Source organism: Zasmidium cellare, assembly GCF_010093935.1.
Source record: "Zasmidium cellare ATCC 36951 unplaced genomic scaffold M409scaffold_1, whole genome shotgun sequence".
NCBI lineage: Eukaryota > Fungi > Ascomycota > Dothideomycetes > Mycosphaerellales > Mycosphaerellaceae > Zasmidium > Zasmidium cellare.
Genome location: NW_022986945.1, coordinates 1646418 through 1662475, shown reverse-complemented (window position 1 = coordinate 1662475; position 16058 = coordinate 1646418). Strand labels below are relative to the sequence as shown.

At 51.7% G+C, this 16058-nt stretch overlaps 6 protein-coding genes across 6 annotated transcripts; 4 read left to right on the top strand and 2 right to left on the bottom strand.

Moving 5' to 3' along the window:
* Positions 1 to 515: 515 nt before the first annotated feature.
* On the bottom strand, positions 516 to 2065 carry M409DRAFT_62206 (uncharacterized protein; the record flags this gene model as incomplete). The annotated part of the gene is made up of 3 exons (XM_033815068.1): positions 516 to 1513; positions 1560 to 1793; positions 1879 to 2065. The coding sequence occupies 3 exons, from the start codon at positions 2063 to 2065 to the stop codon at positions 516 to 518; spliced, it is 1419 nt and encodes a 472-aa protein (XP_033674917.1).
* Positions 2066 to 4035: 1970 nt separating this feature from the next.
* On the top strand, positions 4036 to 7290 carry M409DRAFT_16301 (uncharacterized protein; the record flags this gene model as incomplete). The annotated part of the gene is made up of 3 exons (XM_033803566.1): positions 4036 to 4283; positions 4337 to 4394; positions 4444 to 7290. 3 exons carry the CDS (start codon positions 4036 to 4038, stop codon positions 7288 to 7290), a joined length of 3153 nt encoding a protein of 1050 aa, XP_033674916.1.
* A 518-nt stretch (positions 7291 to 7808) lies between these two features.
* M409DRAFT_48917 (uncharacterized protein) lies at positions 7809 to 9235 on the top strand (the record flags this gene model as incomplete). The annotated part of the gene is made up of 5 exons (XM_033811079.1): positions 7809 to 8190; positions 8260 to 8749; positions 8802 to 8979; positions 9040 to 9050; positions 9112 to 9235. The coding sequence occupies 5 exons, from the start codon at positions 7809 to 7811 to the stop codon at positions 9233 to 9235; spliced, it is 1185 nt and encodes a 394-aa protein (XP_033674915.1).
* A 1623-nt stretch (positions 9236 to 10858) lies between these two features.
* On the top strand, positions 10859 to 11926 carry M409DRAFT_16299 (uncharacterized protein; the record flags this gene model as incomplete). The annotated part of the gene is made up of 1 exon (XM_033803565.1): positions 10859 to 11926. The coding sequence occupies one exon, from the start codon at positions 10859 to 10861 to the stop codon at positions 11924 to 11926; it is 1068 nt and encodes a 355-aa protein (XP_033674914.1).
* A 498-nt stretch (positions 11927 to 12424) lies between these two features.
* On the top strand, positions 12425 to 12979 carry M409DRAFT_16298 (uncharacterized protein; the record flags this gene model as incomplete). The annotated part of the gene is made up of 2 exons (XM_033803564.1): positions 12425 to 12803; positions 12867 to 12979. 2 exons carry the CDS (start codon positions 12425 to 12427, stop codon positions 12977 to 12979), a joined length of 492 nt encoding a protein of 163 aa, XP_033674913.1.
* Positions 12980 to 13082: 103 nt separating this feature from the next.
* Positions 13083 to 14414, bottom strand: M409DRAFT_62203 (uncharacterized protein; the record flags this gene model as incomplete). The annotated part of the gene is made up of 2 exons (XM_033815067.1): positions 13083 to 13653; positions 13708 to 14414. 2 exons carry the CDS (start codon positions 14412 to 14414, stop codon positions 13083 to 13085), a joined length of 1278 nt encoding a protein of 425 aa, XP_033674912.1.
* Positions 14415 to 16058: the final 1644 nt, after the last annotated feature.

The following is a 16058-nucleotide window of genomic DNA, read 5'->3' as shown; positions in this document are numbered from 1 at the left end:
CACTTTCTATCGTCACTGGACCCTCACGTGAAGAGATACTATCTTTGGCATGTTTTACGGACACTGCGAGAAGCGGTCCTTGGCAGCCAAGCGTATACGGACTCTTTGAGACGGGAGGTGGTATTAAAAGCGTCATGCTGTAGGACAGAATGCTACCAGGAAGAATCTAAGAATCCTCCTAGCAGCCACTGATGAGCATCGGAAAATTAGGACACTGACCATAGGTCTTAGCTGACATGGCGTTTCTTTAAATGGAATACTGATTGACGTCGTGCAACTTTGTTTCGTAGGGCTGGTGGTCGGGGATGCGAATTCCGCAAAACTAAGCTGAGGCTGAGCCGGTGGCATGGAACCTGCGAACAACGTCAGACCAGTTGTATGTGAGACAGAAAGAAAGTCTCGAATCATAGGCTGACTGCGAATGCTCTACATGCCTCGGGTGGGTATGTTCGGCGAGCCGAAAGTCGGGAAGCCATGCGAGGGTTGGGTTGAACATACCTGTCTCGCCACCGAGCTCATTCGGACTGCCTCCCCTGTCGCCTGAGACACCATTGGGAGAGCAGCCATCCGTCGCAAAAGAGCACGAGCGGAACAGCGCTGAAGCCGCAGAGTATACCTAGAGCCAAAGTTACGCCGCCCCAGCCAGCGGCGTCATTGATGTAGCCGGCCATGATCGGACCGACAGTGTTTCCCAGAGACCAAGCCATATTGAAGTGCGCGTAGGCCTGCGCATGGTAGCCGTGCCGAACATCATGTCCCGCCCGAGCATCCATTTCTTGCAATTCTTTCGACCTCCTGCCAACTTCACTGAACAGCGGCTCGAGAATGACAGTTACACAAGTGCCGATCAGCAGTAGCAAAACAACCAAGAGCGCGATATCTGCCGCAGACTTTTCGCGCACGAATCGCAGCGCGATGAGACAGGGGCATGCAACGAGAAAAGAGGCGAAGACAACCCATCTGCCCCCACGTCGATCTGTCCGTCTGCCGATGAGCATTCCAAACAGAGAAGGGAGTGAGAATGGCAGGAAGATGAGGCCAGCTCCAGTTGCGTCCCAGCCCAGGATTCGTTCGACAGTGATTGGTAGCACAGTATCAAAAACTGTGAAGACAACCGCGAGGACGAAAACGCCCCAAAGGCTGACGCAGAAGCGTGCCGAGCCCAGCAGACGGAATATTACGGGTATCCTGGTACGTTTGGACACTGAGTGTCGAACCAGAGAAGAAGTCTCCAAGGCAGATGAGGTAGAGAAAGTCGGGGGAGAGGCCAGCTCGATTGTAGCCTCCTTGTTCGACTCAGATCCAGAGTCAGGGCTGGGATTGGGCATCGTAACCGCGAAGGGCTTTCTTTGTCTCTCTTTCATGATCAAACGGAGCACGACGTCGACCCCAATAACGGCCATGCAGAGGCCGAAAACGCCGTGCACGCCGCCGTACTCGTGGTCCACTCCGCCCAGAACCGGGCCAGCGACGTTTCCCAGATTCAAAGCCAGGCCAATGTAGCCAGCATACTCTAACAACTGTCAGCATACATCAAGGTATCGAAAAACATAAACTACCTCCTAGCTCTTCTTGACCGACTGTATCTACCAGCACTGCAAGCGCCGTCGTCCAGACGATCGCAGATGCAAATCCCTGCAGTCCGCGTCCAGAGATCTCAAGACCAAGGATGGCCCTCTGTAGGACAAAAGGCGCGAACCATAGCACAGCCGTTGCTACGAGGAGCACGATAAGACCGAAAAGAAAGGGCACCCGGCGTTGGGGATATCGATCGGACAGCCAACCCCAGGGTGCTTTTGTGTGTTAGCAAGAAGGTACATGACACAGCTCAGTATATTGACTGACCAGAAGTAATAAAGCACAACATGCCAAACACACCGAGCATCAACGTGATGAGCTTCTGCACTTCGCCGTCTTCAAATCCTTGTCTTTGCAGAGCAAAGGGGGCCATCGGTACGATAGCACCGTATAAGAAGGAGTCGGTAAAGACAGCGTACGCGACCGTAAAGGTTATGAATGCCTTCGACGAGCGAAAACTTTCAGGTTTGTGTGGGGTGGGTTCCATGTTTGCGAGTTGGCTTCAACTTTTGAGTCTACTGGCAGGCCTGGAGAAATTACTCAACAGAGGTTTCGAGATGCGTATAGGGCGTATTGTTTTGCTGGTGAAGCTATCATCCATCGAATGGGACCTCATGAATGGGTTGTTTGTGAAGTGAAGATGGTCGTGTTCCCTAGATAACGCAAACAGAATCGACTACTGATGGTAGGGGGAAAGGGTGAAGGAGCGAGCGCGCATTACGGAGAGTCAACATAGCAGCAGCTCACCATGGACCTCTCCGTCATCATCGTTCCAGCAACAGAGGCCTAGATAGACTGTTCAACGGCGCCGCTCCGTCATTCTGGGTGTGTTGCTGCTGTTCGACAGCGAATCATAAAACCTCATTTGGAGAACGGGCAGAGGAGCTCGCGAAAGGACGCCCTACTCCGAATGGTTCCTCGATAAAACATATTCCTTCGCCAGCAGCCTGAGGTCCATTCCAATGACCAAAGGCTGGTCTCGGGAGGCTCTCTCCGCACGCACAAAGCAATCCATTGCGAAGTTACCCATTTCTTTACCACCCAGCGTTCCAGAAGAGCACAAAACGCAGCCAGCTTTTGGTGTCCAGTGAGCCAGCCAAGGCAAGGCTATGCAAACTTGAAAGGTGCCGAGGAGTTGTATTGAACAAGTCAAAAAGGAGAAGTTACTTCTCAACGGTCTTCCATGGCCGAAGCAGTCCGTGCACGCGGGAATCCGGGCGCTCCCGACGTCACTTCTTCTCCTCAATCGCCTCTCTGCAAAATGTCCGCTCCGGTATCATCTTTTATCAATTTCAGAATCAAAAGCAATCACCCTTACATAATAAGGGGAGAGCGCTCGAAGTTATCAGCAGAGAAGGCCGAAGGCGACTGGTTATGCGAGCCACCGATGTGAAGGAGCCAGGCCACAAGTGGCCTTCATACTTATGAGACCATTGGCAGCCTGTTCTCAGTCCGGCCTCTCTGCACAAGCTCATCAACTCGACCGCCCAGTGTTTAATTGTCCACGTTGGTTCGAGGATGAAGACGTGTCAACGAGACTGCGACGATGAGAGGCCGGCTAGTTCGGCAGCCGGCAAATGGTCGGATCGAAGTTCGCACCTTTACGTGTTCCATTGGGTGATAGCAACATCTGATGGGACAAGGAATGCGAAGTTTCAGCCCCTGACAAGTTTTGGCCACTGAAGCGAAACAATGTTGGAAGTTGGAAGTCGGAAGTCGGTGGCGCTTTGTGTGCCGATCCACGTACCGCCTGCGTGGCTCAATCTTGCCTGCGCGAGCCATCTCCGAGTATAGATGACGTACGTTTCGGTCCGTACTGTACTGCCGATGCACGGAGCCGCTGAGAATTGCATGAGACGGCATCCATCCCCTGCGCTGTCGTCAGTCGATCGGATAGAATCCTTCGGATCTGAAACGACATGAACCAAATATGTGCCTGCGCTATATTGCTCAGTGGGCCAGGCACCCACCGAACTACTGCACAAGGCTTCTGCAAAGCTTGTGCTCCCTCACGAAGAACCACACTTGCTTAATCTATCTCTGCATATTCGGCATTCAAGTTGGCGCGAGGACGCCGATCGTGCCACGATTGCATCTGCCAGACTTTCACTGGCCAATGAGCAGCTTCGTTCAAACCCCTTGCATGTGGCGGTGACGATTCTGGCGACCATTATGAATGCACAAATTCCTGTCAGAGGCACGAACACAATGCTCACAGCCCATGGAAGACCTAGAATGCTACAAGTGGATTGTCGAGCGCCCCATACAGCGGCCCGTTGCCGCCATGATTCCACGTCGCCGCCATTTATGATATTGCAACGACTGCGATCGCGGACCAGAAGCGGTAGCGTTGGCCAGAACTTGTTTGTCACGAAAGCTGTTATATAGTTTCCACCTTTCGCAGTACTTCGCCGCTGTCAATCATTTGTACTACTGAAATAAACCAAGCATATCAAGATGACCTTACCAGACTACATGGATTCGGAACCCCGAAAAGTCCGATCACTCCCACAAGTGGTCGACGACTTGTCACAGCAACATCCAGATGATGTTTGGATGACCATACCGCTGGACTCGGACCTCTCAGGAAGATGGCGCAACATCACGTACAAAGACCTTTCTCGTGCTGTGAGTGGCATGCTTTCTTGGATGAAAGAAGCCTCAGGCGATTACAAAAGATCGTCAGGAGTAGTAGCGTATATTGGGTACGTTGAACAGACAGAACGCCTTGATTGAGCCCACGGCTGATCACAATCAGTGTTAACGATATGCGATATGGCGCTGTTGAAACCGCACTCGTCAAGGCCGGAAGTAAAGTAGGTCATTCGGAGGTTCATAGCGTCGTCATGGCTGACCAGACGCCAGGTTTTACTTCCATCACCGCGAAACTCTCAGTCTGGCCAGGTCTCGCTTTTCCAATCATCGAAATGCGGACTTCTGTTGCACAGCGAAGGCGTTGATACACACATTGAAAGCATCAAATCGGCACTACCTGAAGTACAAACACTCCAAATTCCCAGCTTCGACGAACTTTGCGAACGGGGTTCGACACTGAAGAGTCTCGAGCTACCAAGCAGCAACAATAACGACGACGACCAAGTGATCATACTTCACACCTCCGGATCAACAGGCAACCCCAAACCGATATACAACACCAACGCCAGCATCAACACTGTGGCGGCTCTGAAAGATTTACCAGCTCCGAAGGGGCGGCAAAATAGTGCCCATTACTTCCTACACTCAGATCGAGCAATGCTCGCAGTGGCTCCTTTCTTCCACATGATGGGCCAGGCAATCTTGTGGAAATCGCTGCTCTGCAGAGCCCCCGTCGTCATCTTACCGCCCGAAAAGCCGACAACTGCCGAACTCGTCATCAAAGCAATTGAACAGACACGGCCGTGGTCAGCGATATTCCCACCATCGGTCCTGGAACAGGTTGCAGAAACACCAGGCGGGATGGACGCTATAAGGATTTTGGAGTATGTGTTTTTTGGAGGCGGGCCGCTGGCGACTGGAACTGGCGACAAGCTTGTCGAGAACACTACACTGCTTAGCTTAATTGGAAGCACCGAGGCAGGCCTCTTCCCCATCCGCGTGCCAGAGGATAAACACGACTGGCAGTATTTCGAGTGGGCACCTGGCGCAGGTATTACTATGGAGCCAGATGCAGATGGGCTGTATGAAATGGTGGTCATGCCTGCGGATAAGAGGTATCAAGCCATATTTCACACCTTCCCGGACATCAAAGAATGGCGCACCAAGGACCTGTTCGAGCACCATCCCCGGAAGAAGCTCCTCTGGCTATACAAAGGCCGCAAAGACGATGTTCTGGTCTTGAGCAATGGGGAGAAGTTCAACCCAGTGGGCTTTGAGAAGATGCTAGAATCTCACCCGTTTGTGAAGGGTGCTTTAGTAGTTGGTCAAACTCGTTTTCAGACTGGACTGCTGATCGAGCCCGAGTGGTCGCTACTTCCGAAGGATCAGGACCCTACCGAGCTTTTGGATGTTGTCTGGCATCTCATTGAGAAGGCGAACGCTGCAAGTCCCGCTCATGGAAGAGTTTGGAGATCCAAGATTGCCATTTCGAAGCAAGACAAGCCATTCAAGCGGACCCCGAAAGGTTCCATCGTTCGGCGACAGACGGTGGAGCTGTACAAAGCAGAGATCGATGCTCTCTACTCGAACGAATCTAGCGACGATGAATTGGGCAAGCTACCAGCAGATGCCGACAAAGCGACCATCAAAAAGTTTTTGAGACACGCCTTCAAGTCGAAAGGGCTTGACATTCCTGAGTCGTCGATGGACGACGATGATATATTTAGCTTCGGCGTCGATTCGTTGCAGGTTCTCGCACTTTCTTCCACCCTCAGCCATGCCATCGGAAAAGAGAAGGGCTTTATGATATCTCCCCGGGACGTCTATGCCCATCCAACAGTCAATGGGCTTGCGGATCTCTTGAGTGGCGACGGAGCCAAAGACAATGAGATCCAGCTTTCTCGCGAAGACGCCATGGCCAAGATGGTTGAAAATTATACTCACGGTCTCTCCAAACGTCGCACTACCACGACCAAACGACCCGAGAAGCACACTTACATCCTCACCGGCTCAACGGGCTCGCTTGGCAATTACATTCTGGAAACCTTGCTCAACTCCCATGATGTCGACCACGTCTACTGCCTCAACCGATCTGCAGACGCAGGATCGCGACAACGACAAAGCTTCGAGGGCCGTGGCTCCAAGGCAGATCTATCGAAAGCCACGTTTCTCCGAGCAAACTTCGGCAAAGAGTGTTTCGGCCTGTCAGAAGAGGTGTACGATCAGCTCCTTCAATGCGTCGACATCTTCATCCACAATGCCTGGGCCGTCGACTTCAACAAGACCTTGCAGACTTATGAGGATGTTCACATTGCCGGTACTCGTCGCTGTGCAGACTTCAGCTTAGATTCACGGTTCAAAGCACACATTTTGTTCATCTCATCAATCGCCAGCGTTGGCAACTACCCGGCGACTGTTCCCAATGCCACTGAGGTACCAGAGCAAATCTTCGATGACCACAGAGTGCCGATCCCTCAGGGGTATGGAGAGTCCAAGCATATCGCTTCTCTCATACTCGCAGCTGCTGGTCAGCATGCTGGTGTGCCAAGCACAATTGTTCGAGCTGGACAGCTTGCTGGACCCAGCGGAGCTGGTGCCCCTTGGAACCAACATGAATGGCTACCCAGCATTGTGATGTCTTCCAAGGCCTTGGGCATGTTGCCAGATACACTCGGAGAGGGCAACACTGTCGACTGGGTTCCTATGGACCTTGCAGCTCGCTCAGTCGTCGACATCTCGCGGTCCAGAACTCAAAACTCCGATGATCTTACAGACACTTGCACTGTTTCGCATCTGGTCAATCCCAAGACGACAACTTGGACTGAGTTGGTTCCTGCAGTCCGCGAATCGCTTGAAACAGAGACCGGACATGAAGTGAAAGTCGTGCCTTTCAGAGCTTGGCTCGATAAGCTTGCAGCATCTCCTCGTACGAAGGAGGAGATTGAACAAAAGCCAGGCATCAAATTAATCGACTTCTACGAAGGACTCGCTTCTGGTGCTGGCGGCCTTCCAAGACTGGCAACGGAGAAGACGGTCATGCTCAGCGACACGGCGGCGAACATGACTCCTGTCGATTCCAGGCTGATGGTGAAGTGGGTACAGCAATGGAGGCAGTGATCGAATTGGTGATTTGGCGAAATTCTTAGGTATTCTTACGGCTGCAGTATATGAGCCAACGGAACAGTATCCGATGCTTTAACATGCACACGCCGCAGACTCCGCACAGCATCCGTTTCGGATACTTCGTTCTCATCGAGAGTTTTGCCAACTTCAGCCCATCTCTGACAAAGACCGGACATTCACTCTCCTTGACATCAAATGTCTTGAATCAACACATATTTTGACCACTCGCAGACTGACCGTCTGTCTGCAGAGACCCATCCATTGCTTGGCCGGCAGGATCTGTGAGCCTTCCACCCGGTGCCTAGCGAACGCGGAGCCAGTCCCGCTGCAAGAGAGAAGAGGAGTTAGGTGCGGGGACTAATCCTCGCACAATACTCAGACGAGCGGGGCATCACTGTGGCAGCTCTTCGAAGGATGAAACGACTCAAGGGATAAGAGATGAGGTGGAGTCGCTGCCCATGTCCATCAAGGTCCACGACCTTAACACCCTTGCAGACTTATACGCCAGCAAGATGTCCATCCAATCCCAGATCAAAAAAGCCCCTGAGCTCAAGTTGCCAAAAAGCGACAATACCTGCCAGGTCTCCATCATTGACAGTACTTGCGATATTGTCGTTTACCCCTCGACTTTGATCGAACCGCACATCCCCGGACACGAGTGGCTCAATCTCCCGACCTATGCCTTCTATATCAAGAATGAGAAGACTGGCAAGCAAGTCCTGTTCGATCTCGGCAGTCGAAGGGATTGGCAGAATCTGGTTCCTCATGTTCAAGAGATCGTCAATCTCCGCATCCCAGGGCTAAAAGTCGAGAACGAAGTCATTGACATCGTGAAAGACGGAGGTGTGAATCCAGATGACATCTCTGCGCTGATCCTGAGCCACTGGCATTACGGTGTGTGCCCCAGCAGCCCTGAGCCACAGCCTCAGCTATACCGAAAGCCTTACTGACGTCTCATCACAGACCATAGTGGAAACCTCGCGAGGCTAAATCCGAAGACAGACCTTGTCGTAGGGCCAGGGTTTAGAGAAGCTTTCTTGCCAGGCTATCCGACGAAAAAGGATTCGAACTTCTTTGAAGCTGACTTCAAAAACCGCAACGTCGTCGAGCCACCTTTTTCCGACGATTTCAAGTTTGGTGGCTATCAGGCTCACGACTATTTCGGCGATGGCAGTCTGTATGTCCTTAACGTACCAGGCCATACCACTGGCCACATTTCGGCATTGGTTCGCACAACTCCAGAAACCTTCGTGTTCTTGGGCGGTGATGTCTGCCACTTTACGGGAGTGATCAGGCCATCCAATTTCATTCCAATGCCAGATCCAATTCCAAGCTCGACAGTCTTGGACAAAAGACTTCCGGTACCATGTCCTTGCTCGATATTCACAGACTGCCATCCAGACCAGGAGAATAGCCGGACAAAGGCGTTTTACCAGTGCTCTACAGGCGGGCCGTAAGCATCTCTTCTCAACTGAGACACCAAGTGTGTTCTGATCTTCGCACAGGTACGGCTCGTGGTACGACGATCCGCCGACAGCGATGCAAAGCATTACCCATCTATTCGATTTCGATGCGGATCCGAACGTGCTTGTCCTCATTGCACATGACATGGCGCCGAAAGACTCCTTGACATTCTTTCCTAATGGCACCGTTAATGATTGGAAATCAAAGGGCTATAAAGAGGTGAGTTCCATCCTCCTATCGAGACCTGAATTTGTATCGCTGATGTCACACTTCTTCAAGGCAATGCATTGGTAAGTCTCCCTCGATCGTGACGACCTGTTTGGATTAGTGAGCTGATATCGAGCGCTTTAGGTATTTTGTCAACGAGCTGCCCGTTGACGGCAAAGCTGGCAGAGACACTTTGTGCGACGGCCTGTACAGAGACGATGGGAAGGGATTGAAGAAAGTGAAGACATTGAATGGCGACCCTGTCTGATTAAGTTTTAGGTAAGACTATAGCCGCAACGTAACGCGGCCCTCTTCTATTATATGAAGAAGTGCACAAAGTCAAATACTTTAAGCTTTCTCCTAAAGGTTGGTGGCTGACTACGCTGCGCGTCCCGAGATGACCGTTGGGCTTTCCTGAAAGTGTAGGAAGGAGCTTTTTGGCCCCATTCACTTTCTGCAGTCTTTGCGAGATAAGACCGACAGTTTGCATAAATATTACATGATATCGCAGGTGAACTACGTATCTCGACGAATGCCTTCTTCAGCACAGATCTGCATCGCAAGGCGTTCTTGTTTGTTCGAAGAAATGGCCTAAAACCAGCGCATACCCTAAAAGGCACGAAGGATGAGGACACGCCGATTTGCTGCGAATTCCGCAACCCTAAAGCCACAGGCTAACGCACATAAAGATGCAGAGGACACGCACGCCATCAGATTCGCATCTAGATTCACGATGTCAGATCTTGCCACCGGATTCCTGCATCCTGTCCTCCCGTACTTAAATAAGACACAACACCGTCTCAGCCTTCCGAACATATCCATATCTGCCATTCAGCCAAGGTCAAGACATACCAAGGCCCGAGCGCCGAGCCTTGAAGAAGGCGACTGCAGCGATCAACCCTAAGTGCAGTATGGGGAGGTGTTCTGCAGCTGCAGTACATCGATACAGCCGCATCTTGAGGGCAAACCACCTCAGCCGCTCGTTGAGCACATCTTCGACATCTTCTTTGAGGTCGAAGAAGTAGAGTGTCTCGAGTTTTGGAAGCCTGCAACATGTCCTCTTCATCTTCACCTACTGTGGCGACCTCTTCAGGCTCTTCGCTGTCTATGCTCCTGAAAGACAGCCCAACAACCGCGCCGAGTGTTGTAGAAATCGAGGTTGACCAGAAGAGGCAAGAACCCGACCCACTTGTCATCTCAAGACACTTTGTCCAAGCCTTGAACGAGTGCGATTGGGGGCACTGGTCCAACAGACACTTCGCAGCAAACTACCGGGCCAAGCATGACAATTCCAAATCGGAGTTGACGTGGGAAGAACAACACAACTTGTACAAAGGAGTGAGGGCTCGCTTTCCCAAGTAGTGAGTTTGAAACAGAAAGCTTGAAGGCAGTCATCACTTACCATCGACTTAGTCACATGGATATCCTGAGCGAAAGCGTTGACATCGACGAGACAAATGGAAAGGCTGTCGTCTGGCATTTTATTCGAATCACTGGAGCCCCGGAAAACACGCAGCGAGACGGTCTCGGAATGGTGAAGTGGTCGAGAAAAAATGGCGTATGGATGTGCTACGGCCATGCCGGCTTTCGAAGCTGCGGTGCTGTTTGGTGATATCCTGAGTTCGAGTTTTGACAAAGTCATTTGAGGAGCATCAAACCAAGCAGGTACTTCCGCATGTACCTCCTTCCTGCGACAGAATCTCGATGACGAACGTGGCTGTCAAAGTAGAGGCGCGCTTTCCTGTCCATGCAGCCGAGCATTGAGGCGCAAGACTGTACCACTACCGCCGCGCTGAATGCGACAAACAACACATCCGGCCGGAGCTGGACTCGCGACACGGCAATCACCAACTACGGCCTATTTATTTGCAATCAGATCGTCGTCGATAACATGGGCTACCTAGAGGAAGGCAGAGTATTGAAATCCGAAAATGGCAAAACCTATCTAGCGGTCAGCAGCCTCGGACAATCAAACGTCTGGACCGGCGTTGAGGACACAGGGACCGAAAAAGACAACTTCAGCAACGTCGTGGTGCTCAAAGCCCCCTCTGAAGAAGACGAGCAGGATACTTGGCCACAATTCGTCCACGAAATGATCATGCACGAGCTTTTCAAGGAGGCTCCCCACATCCGCAAACAGATCGATCGCATCCCCCCTGTCAAAGAGAACAGCTCGCCTCCTGTTCTCATATTGGAGATGTTCCAGATGACACTATGGCAAGCTCGAGCGAAGCGACCTCTATCCCGCCTGGAGATTGCAGCCATTGTGAAGGGGATTCTGGAAGCTTTGCAGGTAATCCACGCAAATGGCTTAGTCTACAGCGACTTCAAGATGGAGAATGTGATGGTAAATGGCTTCGACCCACATGCACAATCCCATGGAAGTTGCCTCTCCGTCAAGCTTGGAGACCTCGGGACAGTCATGTATCCTGCCAGTGGGACCGCCCAACCCGTTGCGTATCGGGCCCCTGAGGTGTTCTTCAAGGAGGAAATCACATCAGCGGCGGACATCTGGGCTGTTGGTTTAATATACTCGCACCTCCTCGAAGCACGAAGCAACTTCTCGGAAACTGGCTTGTACGATGATCTGCATTCTAGTTCTGGCCTGATGGATGAGCGAATCCAGGCGATGAGACACGCTCTCGCAAACGATTACGATCTGAGAAATGTCCCCTACTACAAAGACTGCATCCTACCACATCGCGACGAAGATCACGCACATGGAAATCACTGGGAGAGCCTGCGGAAGAAGGGCATGGAAGAGCTAGATGTGACATTCCTGCAGAGGATTTTGAAGGCAAATCCAAAGGAAAGACCGTCAGCCAAAGCGATCTTGAACAGTCAATGGTTTTCCGGTGGGCTTCTGGCGAGAGAGTTTTTGGAGGTGGTGACTGATGGAGCCTCTGATCGGCTGCCGTGGCCGGATATACCTGAACGATTAAATCTGGTTGAAACATGAGAGTGATACTCTCGCTTCGTCTCCTATAGGACCTATTCAATATTGCAGAATAGTCGCTAAACGCTAGGCGATCTCGCACTTGAATCATGTGCTATAACGTATTGTGCATTGGCTGTACCACTTGGGATAGAAATTTGCTCTTGCATCTCCTTCGAGCAGCGTCACTGGTTCCAGAGGGAAGGAATATTCTGCTCTCCTCAGGTGTGCTCCACCTATGCTCATTGACCTTCTTCCAAGTCACATACACCAAGTGATGTTGAATAGTAACCGAGCCCACCATTTCAACCTGCAACGCTAGCTGTCTTTGTCAGAGATTGCATACGAGCTCTCATCTCAATCTCTTCGCCTCAGCTCCCATTAATTTTCACCTGCCTCCCACTACTTCCTCCCACCATCTCGCATTTCGATCAGGCGTCCCATTCACTCACGAGGATTCAAATCCCAGCCCAAAAAAAATTCTCCTTCCCAAACCAGCTCACCGCGCCCCTCACCAAAATCATGAATCCTTCCAGCCAAGCCCAGCCCCATCAAACCGACCAGGACAAACAAACCATCGCCTACATCGAAGCGATAATGTACCAATTCAAAGACTCCATCAACGCCAAAGATTTTCGCATGCCGCACGAGGTCAAACCCGGCGAGCAGCCTTCCATCTGGCGGTACATGGCCGATTACTTCGACACCGAGCAGGACCTGGTACAGAAGACGCAAGCGACGACGCCGGGGCCTTCGAAGTTTGGGCTGAAGGAGACGCTAGAGAGTTACAAGATGGCGGGGGCGGCGTATCCGGATTTTCATATTGAGGTGAAGGAGATGAAGACGGATTTGGATGTGAAGGCGGGTTGGGCGACGGTATTTGTTAATCTTGAGTCTTCTGGTGAGTTGATTGCGCTCGTCTTGTCTTGGCTTTGATGTGAGGTAGCTGACAAGCGCTGAATAGGTTTGCCGAAGGAGGTCACGAGAACGAGTGTCACGGTGTTTGATTGGAAACGACGGAATGGAGAGTGGAAGTGTGTCTCCTCATGGGCTGCCAATGGCATGCCTGGCATATGATGCTTGTTACATAGGCGTGGTTTGCAATTCTAAGGATAGGTTCTTAACGCTTCCACTGCTAATGTGGATGTAATTGCGATTGCCTCATTTCCCCAGAAGCAGCTCATAATCCAGTCAAGAAGACCTTGATCCCTTCCAGCATCTCCTCCCCAGTAGGCCTGATCTGCTCTGGCGGCAACACGAAACCATGATCGCCCTGATCTCGAAGCTCAAATGCATACGCATACTCAGCACCAGTAATGTCAGTCGCATAGTCAGCGCTGCTACCGGTCGTTGGGTAAAGTGTGGCTCCGCTGGGTCCCACAGTGAAGTTCGTGCCGTACACAGCACGAATCGCGTTCGCCGCCTCGTTACCCAGACTGACTTGGTCGGCCGAGTTTGCTGGTACAGTGGCAGTGTATCCATAGGGCGAGAGGATGTACTGACCGTAGCTGTGCCAGTCGACGTAGAGGGCAATTGGCTGTTTAGCGGCCGTGGCGTTCATCTGAGCGACAAGAGCTTTGTTCTCGGGAGTATCGCCTGCTGCTCGTCCTCGGTATGTCTGATCGCATGGGTTTGGCGACGAGCCCCTAGGGTCGCCAATCCACTGGTAAGGCCAGTTTCTGTTGATGTCGGTTCCATAACAAAGGCCTAGCTGTCCAACGATGGGACCAGGGGAACGATTCTTGCGCCATCTACATAGAAGTCAGCTCCTGTCCATGCCCATATCAACATTACAAGACACTTGCAATCGATCCTTGGTCTGCGAGAAAACGAAGCCATCGGGATTGACAAACGGAAGGATGTAAAAGTCGTACGCATCCAGAAACGAAGCGAAGGTGGCATCGCCTCCTTTGTAGCCTTTGATCAGGTTGTAGGTGATGTACTCCACTGTCATCGACGTGATCCACTCCCGAGCGTGCACATTTCCGTGCCAGATGATCGCAGGCTTGTCGCCAGTGCTGTTGCCGTAAAGCTTCAAGCCAAAGATGTCTCGCTTCTCGTACGACTTGCCAGCCACGAAGTACTGGGAGTTCTTGGGGAAAGCAGCGTTGAGGTCCTTCCAGTACTGCACGTGGTCGGCGTAGGCATGGTATGAGTTGAACCAGGAATCGCTTGGGAGGGCACCATTCTGACGTTTCACGTACTTGGTCGAGGCTCCGGCTGACTCTGCGATGATGTCTGCTCCCAGGTCCTGATGCATAACGGAGTACTTCAAGCCCAACTCCTCGAATTTTTCCGCTTCGTCTGGTGCCAAGGAGATATCGATGTGCTCATCTGAACAGTAGTTCCATCGCTGGTAGGAAAGGGTGGAGAGTTTGTTTAGCACTGCGTCTGATTCGCCATTCGAGTCCACACGGTAAACTCTGTGGCCATCGTAGTTGACAGAATCGTCTTGAGCGATTAGACTGCCGAATGCCAGTGGCAGCAGCGCGAGCAAGCGCAGGCCGAGCATTGTTGCTGGTGTTGCTGTTCAATTCCAACTCTCGAATGGATTTGCAAAGACCAAGGATCCAAGTGAAATGGCAAGGTGTTGATTCTTGTCATAGATGCTGGGAAGTCGCCTGTGGAGGATTCGGAAAGACCTGTTCTTGATGCTGCGACTCATCCTTCTCCTCTTATGTGACATCTCGACCGCGGTTTCCATGTGCCCAAACAAAACCCTCCAAAGATGGACAGACATCCGTTCCGTGTCGGGTGGTATTTCACATATTAGCAAACATCTCGAGGTCTTATCTCCTACCAAATGTAGCACAGATCGGCAAGGCAGCGGTCGTGTCACCAGGGAAGTCGTGCAAGTCGGTTAACAACTGCGGCTCTGGTCTTGAGAAGCCGAGCTTGAGGTCTGCACTGCCCTGGTGTGTTATCAAATCATGCACAAATCAGATCAGGCGAACTTGTCTTGACTGCATTCGTGGCGCTTGTAGCACTCGGCAGAAGCCATGTATTCTGGAGATCCATACTCGGCGCCCAGCCGCTTGTGATGGCTTTGGAAGGTGCAAGTCCAGCAAGCTCCAGGTTGCGACAGCCACCGAAGGCAATTCTGACACGGAAATTCATGGCGTACGATGGTGCTGTTGATGGAGCCTCGGATGTCACTTGGACAGAGAGCTTTGATCTGAGGCCACAGCTTGATGCCAGAAGCCTACATGTCTGGAATTTGGGATCAGTATGCTCGCCGAATACGCCTAGTCCTTGGCCATGCTGCATAACAGTGTGCCCTCCGTTCGACGGGCAGTTCGAAAAGGGTGGTTCTTGCTGTCGGGAAAGAAAGTCAGACTATTGCAAGAAAAGGAGGGGATATATACCAGTCCCCCAACGCTTTGACCATGCTCGAGCAACATCGACACCTTGATGAACCTGATAGATGTACCTGATTTATTAGCTAATGCCTATCTACAGTTTTCTCAATCAAACTTTCGTGTACTTGTACTTAAAGATTTCGCGGTCGCTGAAAAGCTGAACGCTACACCTCGCTCCCAATGACATTCGCGAAAGGCGGCGCTGTCGTCTGATCACAAGAGTACTACACCAGGTATGGCGACGTGAGGGTATTTGAGTCCAATGCGGTGATCCCGTTCGGATCACTCAGAGTAATGAAGAAGCCCGCACCACCAGTGGCTTGGCCGTGGATGAGCCTCAGGGGAAGATACTGGCCTTGCGTCAACTCCAATGTGATACTCGTCCGAGGCGTGCCAGTGACATAGCTGAAAAACAGTGAGATATTGGAATTTGCTTTCGTCCAGCCAGATTGAGCAAGTGGTCCAGCCCAGAGAAGGAATGCATCGTCGACGTTCGAAGCAGTGATACTCCAAGTGCCAGTAGTGTACACGTAGAAATAGCCACGATGATTCAAAGCGAACTGGTAGCAAGGTATCGAAGGTCCACTTCGCGCATTGTAGATGGTGAAGTTGCCGTTGTTGCTTGGACAAGTGGTGCTGAAACCTCCGATGCCCGTTGTGATGTTGGTATAGTATCTTGTCTGCCAAGTGCCACCAGCCGACGCGGCCTTCATAAATGCTGGATTGAATTGGCTGTATGCTTGGTTCGCGTCGTGTGCCGGTTGGTTGTTAACAAACGCTGCATACTGCAAACCTTG